The 24,982-nt window shown below is 36.3% G+C and overlaps 1 protein-coding gene across 1 annotated transcript in view; it reads left to right on the plus strand.

Annotated features, from left to right (window-relative positions):
• The first annotated feature begins 3,766 nt into the window (after positions 1–3,766).
• LOC136261282 (uncharacterized) overlaps positions 3,767–24,982 on the plus strand; it is a 28,772-nt gene continuing 7,556 nt past the window's right edge. The window contains exons 1-6 of the mRNA XM_066055259.1: positions 3,767–3,975; positions 10,488–10,785; positions 13,841–14,066; positions 16,859–16,965; positions 21,994–22,195; positions 22,998–23,075. Of these exons, the coding sequence (XP_065911331.1) occupies positions 3,904–3,975; positions 10,488–10,785; positions 13,841–14,066; positions 16,859–16,965; positions 21,994–22,195; positions 22,998–23,075 (983 nt within the window). The 5' untranslated portion in view covers positions 3,767–3,903. The remainder of the gene's footprint in view (positions 3,976–10,487; positions 10,786–13,840; positions 14,067–16,858; positions 16,966–21,993; positions 22,196–22,997; positions 23,076–24,982) is intronic.

Here is a 24,982-nt window from a genome sequence, read left to right on the forward strand (position 1 = left end):
AGCAAAGAGTTTATAGAAGAGCAAAATGTTACTGTCGAGATAGCAACTGGAATGAATATAAATCACTGCAAAAAGAGGTAGATCATAAACTAAAGTACCAACACAAATCCTACCTGACTAATCTAATTTCATCACAAGACAGTAACAAAAAGTCTTTATGGCACTACATCAAGTCATGAAAACAAGAAAACAATGGTATTAGTACATTAATAAATCCTATAAATGGTCATATCATAACCAATCCTGTGGGAAAAGTAGACACCCTCAATTAACACTTTCAATCTGTCTTTACATCTGAAGATTCCTGACAAAGGTCCATCCTTATTTCCATCTTTACCCACATTTGAGATTACCGAACAAGGAGTCTACAACCTGTTAAATACCTGTGACACATCCAAATCCCCAGGACCTGACTCCTTACATCCGTACGTACTGAAGGCCACAGCTGTTGAGTTATCTCCCATTCTAACTCACATCTTCAAACAATCACTAGAATCTGGTGAAGTCCCATTACAATGGAAGCATGCCTACATTACCCCAATGTTTAAAAAAGGTTCCAAAGCTCATCCAGGCAACTACTGTCCTATCTCATTCACCTCAATAGTTTGTAAAACAATTAATACATGGAGCATATCATAGTAAGTCAAATTATGAAGCATTTGGAGGACCAGAATATCCTTTCAGACAACCAGTTCGGATTTAGATCAAACCATTCCTGTGAGACACAACTACTCATTACTATTAATGACATTGCAAAAGATATTGACAGGAACCTGCAAGTTGATGCTGCATTATATGCTTAGGGGAAATTAACTATTAAGCTGTTAAACACACTGTCAAAATATTAATAGTGCTTGTGGACTAGTTATGTGCAGCTTATGGTTCTTGTCTACATGCTCATCTAGATCTGTACAGTATAGTAATCATACTAAAATCATTGACTGTGACGTGGATAATTGACTCATATTATAATCTGTTTTTTTTTTTTTGCTCAACTTTAGCTACAATAGCGAAGCAGTTATATACATTATATATAGTGTAATTTTCTCATTGTCTTCTTCATGCAATTTAGATCAGAGTATCTTGTAGATTTAATCAAGCCGATTTAATTTTCAGTGATTAGATCATTAATTTAAATGTTTTTCACACACAGAATTACAACAGTTTATAGCATGTACATGAATATTTTGCAGGTTGCACATTATAAGTGTGTTGAAGGTCCACCAGTATCTTGTACTGGTGGCTGAGTTAATTAAGTGTAATATTATAAGAAAACTAATTATTAATTATAGCTGAACTACATGTAATGAAAATTTGGTACAGTGGGTGATTTGTTACATCTATCACATAGGCATAGAAAAGATGCATGTGCCTATAGTGACAATCTAGCATGCAGTCGCTGATTTAGGTGGATTTCTGTGGTTTTGATAGAACCCCCTTATAAATTTAGCTGAATAGCAGTCTATCTAGATTTCTATGAAGCTCTAGCAAGCATGCAATTGTACATCACTAATATTCATTGAGCTAACCTTTAGTGACAGTTTACTTTCCACTTTTGGTAAGGAGTAACATCAAGGTGTTCAAAGCACTTACTATAAATAAGTCCCAGAATACGACTGGCTTTAGTAGCTAGCTACAGCTGCAGCATGTTGGTGAAATTTGAGGTTTTGGTCAACCATAAATCCCAAATCTTTCTCAGCAGTAGTGCTACAAGGGGTTCACCATCAATAAAGTAACTGTGAGATGTACCACTCAGGGGCATAGGAAGATATTTAACTTATGGGTGCCCAGTGTTAAAGCTGAAGACCAAAAAAAATCTATTAGAGTATCTCGATCTTTTCAGTAATATACAGTACAGTGTGCTGACACCCATTAGTTATGCAACCAGGTCTTAGACCATTCAAAAAAGTTGTCAGCATCAGCTTGAAGTTGAACAATATCTAAGTCACAAGTGATACTTTGAAACAGTTTAGCATCATCAGCAAAAAGAAAAATTAAACTTTTAACTTTCTCAGGTAAATCATTAACATAGATAGCAAACGGTTCCAAAACTGACCCTTGAGGGATGCCACTAATCACATCGCACCACTCCAACTCCTCATTTCTCTCAATCACTTTCTGTTAATGACCGGCCAAATAATCTTTGATCCATTTCAATAGATTACCTCTAATCCCATAGGCTTCATACACATAGCTGTGCGATTGGATCCAATAGACTATTATAACTTCTAGTAGCTAATTGATTATCTGATCATAAATCAAGTTGAGCATATATGCATATTATGCATACTGATTCAAAAAAAATTATACACTCCTTGTCATATAATTCAATCAAACAGAAGCCACAACATGCTATATTCATGGCTACATTTCAGTTGCTACAGTGAACATCTCCAATCTGACTCCTTTAAAATCCATAATACTTCTACCATGTTTGCTGCATCAATAAGGCTTTACTACTTCAATACAGTTTTTGAGCTCTATACTGTATGTCGGATTATAGAGGTTTCACTGTAAAAGCTTAGAGTCTGCAAAGCAATGCAATGATATCCACAACCACTAAAAATAGTTTTTTCTATAAATGGGTGAAGATAGATGATTCATAGGGGAAACTTGTCAGTAGGTTATCTTTTAAACAAGTCATAGGGAAGTGTTCATGTAAACAGTAAACACTGCATATTTATGGTGGCTGAGAGTTTCTATATGAAGCATCTAGAAAATGTGCATCCATCAAGCATTTATCACATACGTACTATCTCCTTTGAATATTTGTTTGTCCATATGGAGATGGGAAACATAGGTGCTGAGTTTTAGGTGGTTTCTCAGTGTGTTATAAAGCTGACATCAAGTTTAACAAGTATAGTGAGTTGTGTATAATGCACATCTGTCAGTCATGCAGTCATTCATTACAGAAATTCAATATTTATATTAGTTCCTACATGTTGACATGCGATGGTTTTTCAAATAAAAATTATATATAGCTATAAGGAAGCAGAACCAACTGCAGTGTAACATTCAGTTTCAACACCTCCAGCCCTAAACCCCAGATGAGGATAATGTGCTAAGAAATGATAATTGCACAGAGCAGCAGTATTGCAGTTGGCCACTAGCTACATCATATTTTACACTTGCATTCAACTGTGATTAAGCAAAAGTTAGACAATGATGTCTTTCATCTTGCATGGTTCAACTTTAGCTGTGTGTATTATTATTGTGAAGTAGCCACGGATACTATGGTGTATAGAGGAGTCACAGTGATGAATGCATGTATAGCTTTGCCACAGAGTTCAAGTATTTCAAGTTATCAGTGTGTAACCTTCTGTGTACATTAGCAAATGTCTGTGTACATTAGCAAATGTGCTACTTTCCTTCCCTCTAATAACTTCCTGCTATATACCCATATGCTCCATATAAGGATTATGGCTATATTACTGTCACCTATAAATGTATGATAGGAATGTGTCCATAGGTTTACATCCTGTTTACCGGCTATGTAACTAGCTATCAAGTATAGTAGCTATATCCTGTCTGTATGATGCAGTTGCTATAGTCAGATGGATTTTTTGTTTTGTTTAATCCCGGCAGTGCGCTCACATGCAGGTCCAGGGCTTTACTGAACACAGCTGGTCAAATGTCCAGCTGTGTAGTCTCGTGTCCATACCACTTTTTTTCTTTCTTTTTGTCGTAATGAACACTATAAGCATTCAATTAAGTAACGTAAAAAAAATAAAAAATTAAGAAACGTACTAATATGGTATAGGGAATGTCGTATGACGTCACTCAATGGTATAGGGCTGAACCTCAGGCGGGATATCTCGCAAGATATAAAATGAAACATCTTGACAGTGACTGACAGACGAGTTGATCATTGTGCCGGTTGATGTCACTTGCTGGCGAATTGGCATGGCAACAGGCGATAATCTTGTGATAAGTGGCTACTTGATAATCTACAAGATGAAAATGCGAATGGGCGCGGTACGTCACATGATTAATAAATAAACTAGTGTCCATTTGGTTCTACTTGGGGTACTTAGAGATAATGAGTTACTCTCTAGAATTCCTATGGATATAATTACATGAAAATAACAAGGAGAAAACATCCTGACCACCTGGTAGACTCCTGTAAGCGTTTGAGCGTAAATCGGATGGCTTCAGGTTCGAGGCTACCTAGGTTCAGTCATGGATTTTTTTCTCCTTTCTCCGACTTTTCAAACACACCTTATGTAGCTAAAGTCTTTGAGCAGGCTGTAGGACCTGGTGCCCAACAGATGTAAAGCATTAATAAATAAATAGCTAATGACCTTAAATGCCGAGTTGTGCTGTCAGTATCATCATGCATTTATCAGCATGCCGTATTAATACATGTACCTTGGGATGTTTTCAATGTTCGTAAATTGCCTGTGCAAATGCCCTACCCTGGGAATGACTTAAAATTAGTTCCACCGGTTTCCCACTGGTGCATGCCTTCAGTTCTTTAGGCCACAGAAACTTAATTATTATTTTCCCAACCCGCCTGTATTTCCGTTTTTCTTACCTCTTTTCTCAGATTTTTTGCACCACTGGTGGCTTAGAGCAGTCATCCAGCACCTTTAAAGTTGGTACTTTGTTAGAGCATTCTAAGGAAACTGCATTCTGAGTCATTTTAACTAGCTACATAATTCAGCTATCTAGTTAGTAAAAAATTAAAATTTTAGTTAAAAAATCCACTCTCCTGCACTGGTATTTTGAGTGTGCTGAAGAGGATGAGAAACTAATAAGTAAGTTTATGTGGCCTTATGAGGTTCTTTAATACCTTAAAAGCTAGCACTAGCTACAGAGGTTTAGCTACCTGTTGCTCTGGTGGTCCTCAAGTTGATGTTATGCCTGTTGTAGATGTTGCTCTATATAATATTGTATATCTATGTACATGTAGATGTACCAAACTATTTACCCGATATTGCCAACTATTCAATAGTGCTGTCCAATTTAAGTATTGATAATTCTGTGTTCTCAGTGTTTAGAAGTTCAGTTAGGTGTATGAGGTGTATATTCTGGTGATTCTGGTCACTTACAATGTATGGTGTAATCGATTGTGAGTAGATCAGGTGGAATTGTCTGCATCAGCATTGAAACCGGGTCACTACTGATGACCCGCTGACCCGGATTTGACCTGGATGTGACCCGGATTAATTAAAACTGAGGCGTGTGTCAAGAGCTACACTTTGGGTACTTTACATTTGTACGAGGGCAGCTATATAAACTAAGCAGATATTATCCGAGGTGGTTCCACGTAAGTTTGCAGATACAAGACATGTTTCCTGCAAGGAGTGTGACTTAGCACACACTTAACACACCGTAATTACAAACGGTATGGACACATTCCCAGTCAAAGTGGGTGTGGCTCACAAAAAAGCTGGCCTGATGCAAGACTAGACCATGTCTCATATGATTAGTGGGCGTGGCTCTGCAGGCAGCAAATTTGTGTATATCTACAGAGTGCAATACCACTGATAAACGGGTGTAGCTACATGTATGGCTGCAGAAAGTTATCCCGATATAAGTGGACAAAAAGCTGGGCTTGACTATGGCGCGTGTATGCATTTCTGTATTGTCCAACTAATTAATTTGCTTTACACGTAATCCTATTTGGGTCAGACCCAGATAATTTGTAAAGCTAGACAAAATGTGGCCCGGTTGACCCGGATGACCTGACCCGGTTTCAACGCTGGTCTGCATGAGGCTCTAAATTGCATAAATAGTGAACATGTTCTATTTATGTTAGAAAAAATATTATGTGACCCGCTAAATGAAAACCAGCTGTTTTCACAAAATCTTATTTTGGTATAAAAATGTATTGAAAATAAACTGGGTAAATATATGTACTGCATAAAAATTTTATGCATGTTTTAATTGCTTTGGTATGTACTGTAACAAAGCTCAAATCAATAACACTTATACACCACCAGATGATCCTGCTCATTGGGAATAAGAAAATCTTTGTTTCATGTTTGTACATTGTATAGTATGTGAGTTATGGATGCTTATTTACGATACAGTAGAAATAAAGTTTACCGTCGTCATTTAATTGTTGAAATTGCCTTATTCTTTGTCCACGAGAAGATGTACACAGAAAACACTATACTTGATCAATGGGCTAGGTCATATTGAACAGATTGAGCCAAACCCCATCTTCGTAGCTTGTTTTAGTCGTGAGTTATGATTGATTGAATAAGCGCCTGTATTGTGTTTGTCGTCTTGTTGCTGTATAAATCAAGTTTTTTCCCTGTTTCAACTGTCTAGTGCTATAACTCAAAGACTATTCACCACAAAAGGCTGAAACTTTGGCTGTCCACTGCTTTGTTTTCATAGAGTACAATAGTGCTGTAGTACTGTATAGTAGGGACATTGAAGGTGTGGGGGCGATCCGTGATATAATTAATATAACCCAAAAACCTGCTGCAAATTTTCCTCACAACAACATGACAGTATTGGTTGAGCCCAAAAGTGTCTTCAGATTGACCTGAAACATTTCCGTCAAGTTGCTACAGAAGTTTTAAAAAATTATTCAACAGAATTTTCTACTGCCTGCCTGCCTGCCTGATGCCTTCAGTCAAGTGTAGCGGAAAACTGGCTACAGCCCTAATTCTTTTGCAGAAACGTTTCTAGTTCGCTTAAGACAAAACCTTTGGTATATTGATAAACATACAATGCTTGTGCTGTTGTCTTACATTTTATCCTTCTTTACCGTGGCCATCAGTCAAAGTTCTACCGCTGAGTGCTAATAGACTACAGTACAGCTTCCATCTACCAGTGTATATTGCATCATACTATTCGAATACATGTGGTCGCCGGTTGCACCAAACTATTTGAACACATGTGTATGTGACTTGCTGTTGATATCGATCAGAGAGAGCAACTCACGGCGAACTATATAGCAATGTGTAAGTCAATAAATTTTAGTAACAATGTTAAACCAAGTTAGGTCATCAGGTCCCGCTTTACAGATTATTCGGGTCTGATCCCATGTGCTAAATTAAATGTGGACATGTTACTACACGTCATGGTGTAGCCCTGCTTCTTTTGTGAGCCACGCTAACTTGCGTAAATTACTGTCTGTATACATATGGTAGCCACGCCCATTCATCGATCTGTAGGTATGCGTGAATCCATGTCTATTATTGTCTGCAGGCTTATGTATAGCCACGTCCACTGATCAGTTGTTATTGTATGAGTTGTAATAGTGCTGTGATTAACTCTTTTAAAATATTGTGACTGGTTTTGTGAAAAGCAGGCTATTTAGTGGTCATGAGCTTGCAAAAAACTTCACAAACAAGTATAAGAAAAAAATTAGGAATTTTAAATTAGAGTAGGGACAGCGTATAGTGCTGCAATAAAAAGTACTGAAACAAGCTAGATTGGAGTAGTATGTAATGTCCAAATACTGTAAAACAATAAGAAGTGAATATCCCTACTGTGCATTGAGTGTAGCACAGTAGAGATATTCACTTCTTATTGTTTGGACATTACGTACTACTCCAATCCAGCTTGTTTCAGTATGTTTTTATTGCACGGCCGATTTTTGCTCAGTGGGTTACATACATAGATAGATTTTAAAAAGGGGAAAAGGAAAGGGTAAGCTATAACTGCTAGCATCAAGATTTACCCCCCCACCCCACCCCACCCCCATGGATGCCTAGTAACAGCAATAGCAGCAGCAGTGGCAAACGCTGTAATAGTGTTCTTATTCCTATCAAAACCAATTGCAATGATGTCTATCTTGTTCCAGAAAGTAAACTTGTTCTGCTTTGTGGTTTCAGTATATAGTTCTGATTTTCATTGGATAAAAAATTAACAGAAGTTGCTTATATATACTAAAGCTAACTGGTTATAATTTTCTACTGCAGTTTTGTATATAGTCATAACTTTCTATAGTTACTATAGCAATGAATTCACAATAGGTGTGTACATGAATAAACAATGTCAGAGTAATATGGTTAGCCATCAATCATGCAATCTTTTTTCCTGCTAAATGTTGGGTTGTTATGTTTGCCTCTAATCAAAAAGCCTCTATATACTGTTACCAAGAGTTAATAATATTGGAGGGGGAGAGTGTCTATTGCTCTATAGGGCTTTATAAAATGATCGTGTGAAAGCAAAGGGGCTTTACATTGTTCGCTTCCGCATATTCCCATGTTTTGTCGTATATCTTAGACTTGACAAATGGAGCCAATTGTCACCTTACACAAGTCATACTGACGATGCCAGATGACATCCAGCATAGTAGAACCAATGTTTTGGCACAATCTGAAGCGAGTTGTAAGTGTAAATATGTATGGCGTGTGATTGAGGAGTTACCCGATGATGGCGAATCTTTGGGTAGTACTTGAAGAAGTAGCAAACAAAACTAAACACCAGTAGTGGAAAAGGAATCATGATCACAAGTAAAGCAAAGTGTCAAGGTTACTGCTAAAGGTATTCCCAAAAAGAAGTGCAATCTCGTGAAGTCTTTGAGATCTACAAAATTAAACACTTTATGAAGTGAAATGTGTGCTGCAGTGGAAGAACAGTTAGGAGACAGCAACTTTAGGGAAATCATTGATGAATTGTTTAAGGAAGATGAACCTATGATGGAGACTGTAAAGCAGCACTGTGACAGTTTTGCTGTTTTGTATGGAGAATGCAAGCAGAAAAGAATTCTTTTATGCAATTTTTAGCTGCTGTATATCTTAAACGAAAATCTAGGATATATGACAAAACATGGAAGGTGAAACAATGTGAAGCCTTTTCACTTTCAAGCAATCATTTTACACAACCCTATAGAGTATTAGACACTCTTCCCCCCACTATTGTTAACTCTTGATGTTACCCTTTAATGCTAGAAATGTGCATGTAGAAACACAGATAACAGTATCAAGACACATGGTAGTGTGTTGTGGGGCCCAAGAAGCCAGCGCGCCACACCGTGAGTATATATACAGGAAGAAAGAAAATGCGATTTTCACACCTTTGTAGCTCCATGATCCCTTATTCGATTGGAACTGGTTTCACTACAGAGGTGCCCGCCAGGTAGGTCACGCCACTTACCAAATTTGAAGGAAATTTCCTTAGCCGTTTCTGAGATATGAGTGGCCAAAGTTTCATTTAAATTTCCTCGTTTTTTTTTTCTTCACCGTAGAGGGGCGGGGGGCTTCAATTTCTTTTCGCACACTTTGCAAAAATTGCTATAAAACACAAACTTGTAACTTCATTGTATTGATATTTGGCACAAGTAAAGAGCGTATAAAGGTACATTCGCGTATCAAGTTTGCTATGAATCTGATAAATATCCAAGGGGTTATGAGCATTTATTCACATAAAAAAGATGAAACTTTTTGTCACGGCTACAGGGTAAACCGAGTAGAAGAATTACTTGAAAATTCATGTGTACATAGGCTGATCATCATAGGAGCACCTTTTGGTGGTTAGAACAGCACAGCTACAAAGTTATATAGCAAAAACCGAGCAAGTGTAAAATCGTGGGATCGAGATACTCTAATAGAGCAGTCACTGGGGGGCAAAAAAAGGTGCATAAAAATGTCAGAAAAAAACTCATCATGACCAGAGTTCGAACCAAGGACCTCCGTACCTAATGCCTGCATCCTTAATCACTGAACCACTGCTATCTCGGCTGATCACTTCACTTAATTTCTACCTTATAAATGAAAATTCTAGCTTAATAAGTAAAACTGATCTACCAATAGAAAATCTAGATTGTTCTAGAACATTCTATGTGTGTTCTATGATTTCAGCGAAAGCAAAAACGTGCGTTCTATTAGAGCATTAACACCATACTATTGTTGCAACACTTTGGGGCTCAATCTAGTAGCTATTTCATCAAATCAGAGCCATTTTTGTATTGATCAGTGGAATATTTGTAGTATTAACTTAGTTTCACCCCCAGGCAGTCTGCAAGCAGTCTAATATGACTGACTCACACCAATCATCATTATCATAATCATCATAATTAGTGCTATATGCTAGCAAAACTTGTGATACAACAGCATATCCCGGTAAAAAGGTGCAGGATTTGGTTTTTGAAAATACAAAAAGAAGTGAAATCCACTCAAAAACAGCCAAGCTGTAAAAAGAGTGCGGCCCTCAAAAGCCTGGGTGAAAAAGTTGTGAAATCAAAGGTGGTGTGGCCAAGAAATGGCTGCAATGATGTCAATGCTAAAAAATTTTAATAATGGCTGTGTGCATTGTTAAAATTTATTAGCATTAACATCATTGCAGCCATTTCTTGGCCGCCACCTTTGATGTCACAACTTTTTTCACCCAGGCTTTGAGGGCTGCACTCTTTTTTTACAGCTTGGCTGTTTTTGAGTGGATATATGTATGCTCCAAGATTTAATGCTAAAGTCCTGTGTAAATGTTTGGAATTTTGATGTCATGTGGTGCAGTTATTAAATCTGTGTGATCATGATATTTTTTGTCAGTCATTATGAGTTTTGTGCTCTATTTGAATGCAGAATTGCAAATATTGGGCAGAGTTGCACAGAGAAACTAGTCAAAGACCAAGAGAATTGAGACTGTTTCAGTCGAGAGAAAAGGCTGATAGCAATAGCATGATGCATGACCAGTCTATTAAATTGCATAATGTCCTTGAAGTGTGTGACAAGAAACAGAGAATTTCTGGACGGCCAGTATTTCAAATCATATTCTCAAAATGCAAACATCAATTATTGGCAGAAAATACAGAAGAAATGGAACGTTGGATTGTTGCTCTTCAGCAGGAGATCTTTGGGTTACCTATACAAGAAGTCACATGTAAGTATGTATGGTAAATTAACAATAATTAGGGGTGTTTCAGTCACAGTGGAAGGATCCAGCAATGCTGCAAAGGAACATTTTGGTATAAAATCTACCTCGTATACTGACAAGGAGACCTTTATCAGGAATTTTCCATTGATTCCACTGTCTGTTACCATCCCCTTCCTGCTGGACCCTTGTTTTCCTTAACAATTCTAGTTACACAGGCCACCTGTCAATGCATTTCTTATGTTGAAACCCCTTTCAATATTAGAAATGGTTTTTAAACTAATCCAAAACAGCCCAGCTAGTGTAGCCTTCCTAGTATGAAGTTGCCTATAGTTATATAGTTATATAGATTTTAAATACATTTGTACTATATTTTGAAATGTTGTATATATATATTTTATTTCATATTAGCTAGTTGCTAAATGTCACATGTATAAAGGGATCTCGAAATTAGCTTACATCACTGAAGGCTTGTACCTTGATAGTTACCTGACACATGCAAGAATATTAAACTAGTTTTCACAAGCAGTTTATCCAGTAGGAGTGACAACAAATCAAATCAAAGCATTAGTGAAAGTTCTGTTAGAGTATCTCGATCATGTGACTCTTTGTGTACGTATCAAGACACACAGTAGTGTGTCGTGTGGCCAAGAAAGCTGGCACACCACATTGTGAGTATATTGACAGGAAGAAAGAAAACAGCTCATGCATGCATAGCCATGGCTCCTTCTCCAAAGCACATCATTTTTACATTATAGTTGTCCTCCAGGTAGGGTACGCCACACAGTAAATTAGATTAAATTCGCAACAGTCATTTGCGAGATATGGGTGTTCAAAGTTTTTATTTCTTTGTTTATTTTTATGCCGTATGGGGGCTTCGATTTCATTTCACACTCTTTGCAAAAATTGCTATAAAATGCAAACGTGTACCTTGATTGCCTCAATCTTTGGCACAAATGAAGAGCATGTAATGGTGGATTCATGTACCAAGTTTACTGTGAATCTGAGGAATATCCAAGGAGTTATGAGCATTTATTCACGTAAAAAAAGATCAAACTTCTGTCATGGCTAAAGGGTAAACCGAGTATAGGAATAACTTGAAAATTGGTGTGTTAGATAGGCTGATCATCGTAGCAGTGCCCTTTGATAGTTTGAATAGCAATAGAGTCACGGCGACAAAGTTATAAAGCAAAAACCAAACAAATGTAAAATCGCGGGATCAAAATATTCCAGTAGAGCAGTCACCACGGGGTAAAAAGATGTACAAAAAATGTTGAGAATAAAACTTACCAGAGTTTGAACCAGGAACCTCTATACCTAATACCTGCATCCTTAACCACTGAACCATTGCTACCTTGGCTGATCACCACACTTAATTGCATGAAATTTCTAGTTGAAATCTGCTTATAATCAAACGTTTGTAATTTTCATAGATCTACCAATAGAAGTATTAGATTGTTCCAGAACATTCTATGTTTGTTCTATTAGAAGCCCTCAAAAAAATGTGCGCTCTATTAGAGTATTACCATAATATTATCAAATATTGAATTAAATCATGCAATGAAATACATTTATAAATCTGTCTTCAATAATCATCACTGTATCTGCATAGAAAAGAAGAAATGCAAGTGAAAACAAATCTCAAAGTCAACCATAGGCTGGTTTTGAGAACTTATAAAGTACAAAAAGAAGTGAAATCCACACAAAAACAGCCAAGCTGTAAAAAATGGTGCAGCCTTAAAAATCCTGGGTGAAAAAAGTTGTGAAATCAAAGGTGGTGGCCAAGAATTGGCTGCAATGATGTTAATGCAAAAAAAAATTAATAATGGCTGTGTGCATTGTTAAAATTTATTAGCATTAACATCATTGCAGCCATTTCTTGGCCGCCACTTTTGATTTCATAACTTTTTTTCACCCAGGCTTTTTAAGGCCACACCATATTTTCACAGCTTGGCTGTTTTTGTGTGGATATATATATATATATAAATAAATTTTTTTGTAGTAGCTACTCTAATAAAGCGCACATTTTTTCTCAGTTCTTCTAATACAATACACACACAGTGTTCTAGAACTTCCATAGATAGATCTATGAAATTATTTTCTGGTGCAGTGAACTGGAACTTCTATTTATAAGGTAGAGATTAACAACTGGCAGCAGTGGCAGAGTGGTAAAGGGCTTGGGCATGTAAGTGTGGAGGTCTCTGGTTCAAACTCTGAACAACTTTTTTCATGTTTTTCGTGCATGTCTTTTATTTTGCAGTGACTGTTCTATTAGAGTATCATGATCACGTTTGTTTCACATGTTTAGTTTTTACTTTATATTTCCTGAGCTAGTACTCTCAGTACTTTCAAATCAGAAAAGTTCCATGCTACGATGGTTAGCCTATTTGCATAGCAATAAGATGTTTCTGTCAGTAGTTTACCCTACAGACGTGACAAAAAATGCACTTGCAATTTTGGAAAATTGCCCATAACTTTGCTCCACTTCTACCAATTTGTACACAAATTGGAAGGTAAATGCACTAAAATATGTTTTTGTACCCTCCAAATTTGAAAAGAATCCAATAAAGCTTGTGCGAGTTATGGCAATTATTGTAAGTGTTGGGAAAAGAAAATTAACAGCAGAAAAGTAGAAGCAGAAAAATATGACAAAAATAAGATGAATTTTGAAGGTGCATATTTCAATAACCAATGGACTGATTTAGCTCTACTTATTCATGGAAGATGTCCCACCCTGAGGGATTTTCACAGAAAAAATGAGCTATTTTCATTTAGCCGTTACTGAGATACGACGGTGTAAAATAGCATTTTCTTGGTAAAAATACACACTTGTCTGTCGTGTGCCCGAATGCATTAGCTTTTCTCAGCTGCACGACACACTATTGTGTGTCCTGGGACATTAAAATATAAATATTACATGCATATACATTTAGTACAACTATTAAATAGGTGATTTTGGTGAAGGCATGCAGTGAACATGTGAAACCTTATTGTTTGAAGGAGTTGTATGTACAAAACAACAATGATATACCTTTGTCTAGCTATAAATGTAGTGTTCTTGCAGATGAATTCCAAGTGGGTGTTCTTAACAATCCTGCTGCTAAGAGATACAATCTGTTGGGAAACTATACAGCAAAGATTGATGACAAAAATTTTGCATTGTATTCTGCTAGTGGGCTAATCTCTACTAACTTTTCTGTTAATATTTCTGATATTTGGAGAGTCAAAGTTGCACCGGAGTGTACAAATATCACTGTTGACTCCAACTTTGTTGTTATAGATATCAGATGGTATGTAATTAATGTACATAATGAAACAAGTAAACTTCTAAATGTCATAGTGGTAGCTTGTAATGGATTGTTATAGCATATGGTTAGGATATACTCTAGCAAAGTAGACAAGTCTTTCAACAACAAAGAAATATATACAGCAAGAAGGGAAGAAAGCTAGGGGGGTTGAGTTCCCTAAGTTGATAAAATGGAGTTATAGCTCCCCTCAGAATAAGATCCTACTAGAATATTGATATACTCTAATGCAAATGGTAAATATAGTCTAATAGAATAGTTTAACTTCTTCATAAAAGTGTTTGCAAACATGTTTTCCACTAACTACTTTTGACTATATAATTTAATTAGTAAAGTTGAAAATTTAAATTAGAAAACTAAGGCTCACAACAGCTAAAATGCATGATATTTCCCCAGACCCCAGAGAGTCTGTTCCCTATAGACAGTTTCATTAACAAATTCCTCTACCCCTAGTCCTGATGCTAAAAGAAAGAGAAAAATATACAATATACCTAACTTCTAAATATGAAAAAGATTGAAACATCAAAATGGTTATGACTTTGGATGCGTTAATCATACAAAGCTAAGCAGAAATATAGGTCCCTAGTTTTCTGTTTTGCATAGCTCTATTTCTCTTCAGCAGCAATTTCAGTGTCTTAATGAGGCCAATTCAACCATTGACCTTTATTAGCATCTTGTATCCCATGATCCTGCCACATACTACTTTGTTCCACTGCATTGGTATCTATAATGATTTTAAAATTTATATCTGTATTTTCTGCTATTATGTAATTGAGGAATACTGTAGCAAACATTCAGCCACTCTAACATAGCAATCAGTTATTCTAATGCACCTTGGAAGCATCGTTTGACTTTATTGAAGCTCTATAATAATGTGCTGTTTTGTTACTTAATTATTTGGATGGTGTATTGTTGTCTGTTATGTAGTGTTTATGGTAGTGTATGGTCTTTTAAAACGTGCTTTGTTGCTGGTTAGTTAACTAATGGGAAACATGTACTTCATTCAAAAGGTTTAGTCGATTTTGGTTAATAACGCAACCAAGTACTAAGAATAATAAGTACAAGGAATTTTATTTAGGGATCATAGGCATAAAATGTAGTGAAATAAGGGAGGCTGTCTATATAGTTCATTATATAATTTGTAATGTTGCTGGCATGTTTAAAATCAAGGTCATTTTGCAACATTTTATGTATTATTGGGATGTGTCCTTTTTTATTGTTTAATATGGAAAGGTCACCCACACTTGCAGATATACTAGTAGACTGAAGTAGGAATTAAATGTCCACTAGCATATCTGCAGATAGTTACTCACATACCTTTTTGGAACACTCCATGTGAATGTCATGATTTTAGCAGCAGTAGAACCCTCTGCATTTCCATGATTTCTGTCACTGATTCATTGATTTTCTCAATGTGTGATGTATTGTGGGATTCACCCATTACCAATAATATGGGAATTTACCCTAAAATAATCAGGTTATGACTTACTATAGTCAGAAACACCATATAATATTGATTAACCATTGGCATTTTGTTGGAATTGGACCAATGGGCAGTTGCCTAGGTTCTGATTTTTCATTTTACCATGTTAATATGTTCATAAAGGTGTTGTTCTGTATTGAGGCTCTATCAATATGATTTATGCTTTCTAGGGTTCAGTTTGGCGTGTTTATGATCCTTTCCATTTGTGTTAAAATGTCATTATTGAGTTACGCTTGTCATCAGGCAGGTGGGTGAGTGGGTAGGGCAAAAAATAAATTCCATAACTCACATATGCTTGTGCATTTCAATTACCAGAACATTATCTAACCACCGACCAAAATGTCACTCCTAAAGCCATCAAAAATTTAGTAAAAATCTCTTAAGTACATCCCACCAAAATTTTTAGCTTATTTTTCTTTAATTATATAAGAGATTTTTTGGAAAACATTGTTCGATAAATGTACAATGGTCATTTAACATTCTGCAGTAATCATTAGTAAAACAACCAACTCCCAACCAATTCTAAATCTTCTCTTTGCTCTGTTCTTGTTCTCCTGGTGGTTTCTAGATGTTTTGTAGGAATAGCATAGTGACATACTTGAACTCCATTCATGGAAATGAATATTAAGCACCCTATGCTTCTTAACAATTTGGCTAGATAGTTGGACACTATATTTTCACCAATCTCTGACTTCATTATACCACCATATCATCTTTGGTCACAACAGAAGTTCAACTATCAAGCTTGACAGTAGTGATACCGTGGTAGCCATACTGTGGTAGTTTCATGGAATGCTGGCCTTGATCATGGTTTGGCTTGTTTCCTTTATTGTTTGGTGACTAACATTGAAGCAGAAATTTATGTTAGACTGTCATGATCTCTCAAAGTAATGAAGAACAAATGCCATTTATGGTGCAGGTTGAACTCACTTCCAAACACAGCCGTACATCTACAGAACAGAAGGTACATTAACTATTGACCTTTGTCCATTCCTTTATCATAACAATCAGTAGAATTTAACACATTTTTTGTTAACACACTCCTTGTTAACTCTTAACACACTCTTTGTTAACCATGCCACTTCTTTGTACCATGGAATTCCACCATTTTTATTTGTATTGCACCCATCTGATAATTGAAACATGTTTCTGGTAATTGAATCAATCCAACAAATGATTGCTTATGCTATATTACACTGGGAGGTACAGATATTGAATTACACTTGCTTCATTAATGCAATAAAGTATTTTGTGAAACCTCAGATATTAATTCATGCACTGTTATGTGTTCCAGTGGAGGTGCCTTACTTCTGATGTCAGAGTGTTCTACAGATATTGCAAGAATTATTAATCATAGGAGACGACTTCTAAATAGTTGCAGTCAATTATTCGAAGCAAGTGGTGAGTGTAATGGTTAATATAATTATTGTATTATGGATTGGAGTGTGTATATGGTGAGAAGTAGAGTACAACAGTATAGCAAGTTTTTACCAGTTCATCAAATTTAACTATTACTAAACTAGTTCCGTATAGTAAGAATTGCAGTTTCATGCAGGGATGCATATATTTTCTAAGCTATGCACAAAATAATTTCATCTGTTGCCAAAATTAGTGTGTGTTTATGCCATGTAGCAATTTCAGTTGGCTTGTCTGGAACTTTGTTAACCAATTGTCAAAGTGATTGTCCTGTTAGGGATAATGGTTGCTCTATTAGATAGACTACACATTTGGGATTTGTGGCTCACATGTTTTATGTATGTATTTATGGCATTCATAAATTTTCAAGAGATTATGCCATGTGACATTATGTCATATGGTTTAAGAAACTGGCAATATCAAAAACAATATCAAAAACAGAACAATATCAAAAATAATGCACTTTTCCAAACATAAATAAGTTCATGGTCCATTTTATTGAAGTGTATCTGCAGTGCACCTCCCTGTCAGGAAGAGTAGTTCATGTTCCAAATTTGAGGATAGTTGGCATAAAAACAAGCATGATTCTAGGGGGGTTCAGAAAGAAACCAGTCAGCTGTTTTAAACTTGAAAAAGATATCATACAGTATGATAGTAACTGTATAGTAGGGACCACAAAGGAGTAGCTGTGGCCCACGGAATAATATCACCCAAAAAACAGCCTGAATTTTCCCTGATGATGATGAGGCAGTATTGGTTAGGTAAAACTAAGCCCAAAAAAGCTTTCAGATCGACCCGAAACACTTTCAACAAGTTTCTACGGAATTTTAAAAAATAATTTATTTAATGGAATTTTCTACTGACTGAGCAAGTAACTGACTGACTGATGCCTTCAGACAAGCATAACTCGATAATGGCTAAGGCTACGGGCTTGATTTTTCACTGTTTGACACTGCTTTGGCCTGACTGGTGCCTTTTGTCATACCGCAGTTTGTACAATGCATTCTTCATGGACTTACCAGTGTCCTCCTTTGTGTCCCATTCATCTTTGCTAACAGCAAAAGTGTTGATTTGGTGGTAGCACATGATGGCTTCCCTTCGTAATCGTCCGTATTTTTCGTAGTGGCTATTTTGATTTCAGAGGTGCTTTTTGAACAGTTCTTGATTCGTACTGCTGTGACAAAGTGTAATCAGTGGATACTTAATTTTTCAGATGATAATTAATACTGGGGTGTGTGGCACCATTTCTTTCGGTGTGCGTGGATTGCAGAGGTGCTATTCTTGATCCGAAATTCTGTGTAACGGGTTGAACATAGCTGACAACAAAGCGTAATGTAGACTTCACTTTTCAGACAATAATATCGCTGCGGCATGCGGCGCCATTCAGATGCGGTATGCGTCGGTTCACCAGTCATAATGATTATTTACAAAAAAAGTTAACAAACAAGTACACAGAAAAATTTGGAACTTCAACTAGAGTAGGGACCATAGCACATCAATAAAAAGTACTGAATCACAGTAATACAATAAGAAGTGTTATATCCCTACTGTGCATTTCGTATCTTGAGCACAGTAGGGATATAACACTTCTTATTGTTTTACTGTGATTTAATATCATGGACTACTCCAGCTTGTTTCAGTACTTTTCATTGATGTGCTATGGTCCCTACTCTAGTTGAAAATTTTTTCTGTGTACTTGTGCTCTAATAGAACAGTTGGAGTAATCCAAAGCCAAAATCACCAAGGGATTGCTGAAGTGACCTCTAGTGGCCAAACCTTATAATTTATTATTTACTTTATCATGAAATCACTCACAATTGCTGCTGGAGTGTCTTCAAGTGTAAAAATAATTATTGTTTTAAATGATGGTTAAGTGGTTATAAAGGCTTCAAATCTTTCTGCAAGGATTGGAATGGTAAGATTCAATGATGAAATGATGTTGTGGGGTCCATTGCTACCTATATAGTTAGGCTATAGATCTTTATAGCTGTAGCCTGTGTAGTTACCATGCATGCTGTGTCAGAGTGAAACCAAATGTCTGGATCAGTCAGTTAACCATGGCTATGACTTTGATGGATAAAGCAGGTACTCTTCTATATAGTTTAGAGTTGGAAACTAGTTAGAAAATTTTGTAGAACTACCCTTAGTGTAAAATGACTTATTATTTTTACAGAGTAAACCATTTATGAATAATATAGTCCTGCCATCATCATACGTAGCTTAGTTGGCTATGGGCTGTATTAAATATGTGCAACTGAGATAATGTAATCCATGCAAAAACAGCTAAGCTGTATAAAAAGGGTGTGGCCTTCAAAAATCCTGGGTGAAAAAAGTTGTGAAATCAGGTGGCAGCCGTAATGATGCTGATGATAATAAATGTCATTAATACACAAAGCCATTATTATCATCCAGCCATTTATGGCCTCCACCTTTGATTTCACAACTTTTTCACCCAGGCTTTTTGAAGGCTGCACCGTTTTTATACAGCTTGGCTGATTTTGTGTGGATTTCACTTCTTTTTGTATTTTAAATATATACCCAAAGCTAACCATAAACTGACTTTGAAGTTTGTTTTTGCACAATCGTTGTTATTATCTGCAGATGCAATGAAGATGATTTAAGACAAACTAGCAAAGTAGATTCCTAGGTATATTATTTGTTTACTAAGATAGATTTTTCATGCAAAATGTCATAAGTTCCAGTTGCTCAATTTTTACAAAGCAGATCCTGTATCTTTTATGCTTTTACGCTTGAATACAATTTACAGCCTGTTGTCACAAGTTTCAGTAGCATAGCACTTATTATGATGATTATAATTATGACGGTTGGCTTGCAATTGGTGTGATGTAATTACGTATTTACGTCTTAAGGCCAACATTTATTAATTCCTTGTTTCCTGTCCCCAAAAGACCATACAACTAGTGCGGGCGGGCAGTTATTATTATTAATAACTAAAATTTTATTATTTTTTGAAAATCATCAAAACACTGCAAAAAAAAGCATCAGATAGCCAGTTGGCTGCCTCAGTGAAGAGAAATGAACCATCTGTAGGGTCAAACAACCTATAAAACGATTGGCTTTGCTTGTGAAACTCCATATTTGTGTGCTGAGATATGCTAATTTCATAGACAAATGCTGGAGGCACACAAATTACAAATAATTTCCATATTTCTAATTATTTATAAATGCCAATTACAATAATAATTACCAATGTGGGTGACAAAACTGGATGCTGGTGGGTGACAGGAAACAAGGCATTAACAAATGTTGGCCTAATAGTAGTGTACTATCTTTCTGATCTGTACTAAAATGGCTGTAATATCAGTTTTGATTTGAGAAGTTGCATAAGTAGGAATTTAAAAATAACAAAAAAACAAAACAGATATTGACTCTGATTATTACGCTTGGGCCTGGGTGTAAGGTTATGTGTGTAGGCCCCAGGTTCTCTACATTTTCTTATGTTTTGAATGGCTATTCTATCAAGACACGCAGTAGTGTGTGGGAAAGCTGGTGCACTATATACGCCATGAGTATATTTACAGGAAGAAACAAAACACAATTTTCATGCATAAGTAGCTTCATTCTCCTTTCTTGGATTAGAATTGTATTTATGCTGCAAATGACCTCCACCTCACATACCAAATTTGAGCAAGATTTCCTAACACGATCGTGAAATATAAGCCTTCAAAATTTGGCTTAATTTCTTCGTTTTTTTCTTCTTCATTTAGGGAACTCAAAGGGGGGGGGGGGCTTAGATTATTCTTTTTGCATACTTTACGGCAAACAAAAACCATGATAAAATGCAAATGTGTTCATGAGCTTTGGTACACTAAAACATATTGCAGCACAATCACATACCAAGTTTGGTGTAAATCTGATTAATAGTCATAGGGCTATGGACAATTTATTTGCATTAATAAAGGCTGAATTGTTGTCATGCCTACAGGATAAACGAATAACTTTAAAATCGGTATGTGAATAGCTTAACCATCATAACTCAAACCTTTTGTGGTTTAAAAGAAATGGTTTAAAAGAAATCGCATTGACAGCTATAGAGTTACAAGGGAAAAACCAAACAACTGTAATTGTGGGTCAAATACTCTAATAGTACAGTCACTGCAAGGTTAATATGTCATGAAAAATGTCAAAAAAACTTACCTGTGTTCAAACCAGGAACCTCCATACTGAGCACCCAAATCCTTAGCCACTGAGCCGCTGCTATCACAGCTGATTACCTCATTTAATTTCTACTTTATAAATGAAAATTCTTCTATTTAATAGTAAATTTAAAGATCATAATTTCATAGATCTATCAATGGAAAATTTAGATCGTTCTAGAACATTCTATAAGTGTTCTATTAGAATCCTCAAAAATGTGTGCTTTATTAGAGTATTACAAAAGTAATCAAATATAAACTCTATAATATAGAGAATAGCAATGAAATGCACATAAAATGTTCCACTAGAGTGCAAAATGAAACCAAGCTTACAAGAACAAAAATCTGGCTATAACTGGGTATTTATATCAAAGCAACTAACTGAGAAAATAAAGTGCAGCTTTTAAATTAATAGTTAGGGAAGCAATGAAGAAGGGCTGTAATGATGGTAATGTCAATGAAATGAACGACATTATACAGCTGATGCTAAAATTAATGGAGATTGCAATTGTTCTTGGTCACTACTTTTGATTTGGCATTTTGAATGCTACATACACCCTGTTTACAGCTTAGTTGTTTGGTATAGATGTTTCAAATGAATGATGGCAATATTATTTGCCCCAAAAGAAAGACCCTTGTATGCTTTCTAAAGGTTAATAAATGTGTGGTAAGACGGCACACAGTAATACTGTTGCAAACTTAGGGTGTACTATCATCATGAGTACCATGTAAATTTAATGTTTTAATGATACTTATATATAGTCAGTAACCAATACTTTTGGCTTTGTTATTATAAGGGTTGTACCAGTTTATCAAGTATGGACTATTTCTGTTTGGTTATGCTGTTTGTATCTAGGTGAAGTGTTTAGCCCACCCTATCATGGAAGCCCAGCTATGGTCAGAAAATTTGAATCCAAATTTGATTACAGTAATCCCAAAGCTAAAGGAGATGACTACTTGGAATTACAGATAGACAGTTCAACATCAAGCACTAGTGATGATCTGAAAAGACAATCTCAGGAACATCTACTATCAAAATCTGTGAACATTCCTAGAAGGTATTGAATGTGTGTAAGCGGCTACTTTGACACTTTGTGCACACAAAATGATATTTATGAGGAATCAATTAAGTCTTTATTGTTGAAACATTGAGTCATCATGGTGACTTCCCTACTGCAGGGGTGGTAGAGCAGGCCAAAGAGTAAGGGGGTAGCTTTAACAGCTGTCTATATGCAGAATTTTGAAGCATACAACAGATATAGATGGTATTCATGGGGGTCTGGGGGCTTGCCCTAAAAATTTTCATAATTTAGAAGTCCTAAGAGAGTATTTTAGACCATTTTACTATGTTTTTGCCGATAAAATGCTACTTACAGGTTTTAAATAAATGTAAAAGTGACTGTTCTATTAGAGTATATCTGGATCTTTTCTTGCAAATAAAAGTGGAAGGGGGAAGGCATGGCACCTTGTTTCCACCACATATATACCTTACTAACAGGTAGATGCTGGCATAGATACAATGTTTTGACAATAAGCCTAAGCAGGCATGCATACGTATAAGATTTTATTAGCAGTTGTAGAAAGTAGTGAAGCAAAGAATATGTCTACACCTGCAGCCATAATATTGTGCATTTCATCCATTGTATACATAATATGAAAAGGATTAAATGTGCAGTAGCATGGCTGAAGGTGCTTTAAACTGTGATGTTATAATAGATGTTTGTTAATTCATTGAAATATTGAACCTGCAGACTTTAACATGTTATGTATTTGTATGTATGTAATTGTGTAGTAGTAGATGTACATGTATATATAATTTTTATAATGTACGTATTAATTCACATATCTCCCATCATGTAGTCAATATCTGACAGTTATTACTCCGAAGTCACCAAAAAAGCCCAAGGTCAAGCCTAAGCCACTTAATCAACAATCCAGGTCAATATGTATAATAATATGTATTGCTTTAGCCATTTAGTTTTGTTACCATATGTGTAAAAATTGTTTGGTATGTATGTATGCACAATAGTAGTGATTCACCATGAATGAACAGCCTATATATTTATAGTCACATGTGTATAAATCATGAGTGCATGCCAGTCAACTGCTTGGAAGAACTGCATTTCAAAAGTGAGAGGGAGTGGTGGGTGGGCCATTGGTATGTATATTGGTTGTAGGAGGCTCCAAACATAGTACCAGACTTCCAAGAGTTCAGACACACCAAAATTATATAGGAAGAATACATCTGGGCCATGGTTTTGTTTGACTTCTACTATAGTGAACTAGTGAAAATATGTAGAACATTTCTTGTATTCAAGATATGTAGCCATTTTGCTAGCATGATATCTCAAAGTTTACCAAAACCAATTTCTAGGTATAGTTTAAAACATTATATCTATAACATCAACTCATCAGGGATTTTAGGCTCCCTGCAGCTTAGACCACCAACTGTTTGGTAGTATTTCTATATCTCTTTATGTACATACTGTGCAGCATTTATAAGGAACAGGTACAATATAGACTCAAGTTACAGATAAGGGCAGCGATTTTTGTTGTTGTTTACTGTATTCTAAAAATTATACAATGCACACACACACACGCGCAAGCAGTATGCATACACACATGACATGCACACGTGTGCACACACATACACACAAACCCTACACATGCGCACATGCTCATACGCACACCTTTACTACCTGTTCAGCAATTCCCCTGCCCCCTGAACACTGAGGGCTCTCCAGCAGATACATATAGTGTGATGAATTGCATCACACAGACAGTGCGACACATAATATCTACCATATTTGTCTACTCAAAAGTGTATCTTATTTACTTAGCTATGTATGTATGATGAGTTTATTTGAAACTTTATTCAGCTACATGTATACGTATACATTGATCAACAACTAATGGGCATCAAATTACTTCCAGGCATCTACAACAACAAGATAACTTGTTACAGTACAGCTCACGGGTAACGTCGCATGTACATGCATGACACGCGTGAAGTGCGCTTGAGTGACCCGTGTGGATGCAGCAAGGCTACAGTAATGCTCCACGATAGCGAGAGCGTCACGCAAGACCAGATAACAAGTCTCACCTATGGTCTTGAGAGGCGGCACTGGCTCAGTTCCGCCAGCTGTGAAGTCTCCTATTGCAATGCCTGTGTTGTAGCTACCGAATACTTGGGGTAACTTAGCTACTGACTTGACCTTGACTCTATCACGGACTACAGTCAGTGCTGTAGCTAGCAGTATAGCTACCGTAAGCTAGATGGATTGGTCGCCAAGTAATTCCACAGAACCCCAGTTAGTGCATTTTTCTAATTCGTATTTTCTTTATCTAGATAGCTAAAGGAATGGTCAACCGAAGTTTCAACTCTAGAAGCCAAGAAATTTTGAAGTTACAGCACTACGAAGAGCCTACGAAGTGCTAAAAGCAAACAATCGATTTGTACAGTGACTATAAACTACAGGCGTTTAATAAAACGATCATAACATACGGATGCAGTCCTCTACCAAGTGCACCATCGAATTCTCCATGAACAAGCAAATCCATTGCTGGGTAAGTTTTGTCTTCCAGGCCTTTCCTACGTCCACGGGGGACCGGCGAAAGCAAACGAACGTGAGAAAAAGTGATAGTGAACCGCTTGTCTAACGCAAGGCAGACTAATGCTGATATCTTCTGTCTCCTTGAGAGTACTGACACGAAACAAGATTTTGGAACTCCTCTTGCTTTTGGGATCACGATGCTGCCAAAGTTTTTGGTGTTATCACTTTCTTTCATTGTGAAACAAGCGCTTTAGAAGTTACGGATTTTTTTTCGTTTTCGTAAATATTCCA

Source organism: Dysidea avara, chromosome 7, assembly GCF_963678975.1.
Source record: "Dysidea avara chromosome 7, odDysAvar1.4, whole genome shotgun sequence".
NCBI classification, from domain to species: Eukaryota; Metazoa; Porifera; class Demospongiae; order Dictyoceratida; family Dysideidae; genus Dysidea; species Dysidea avara.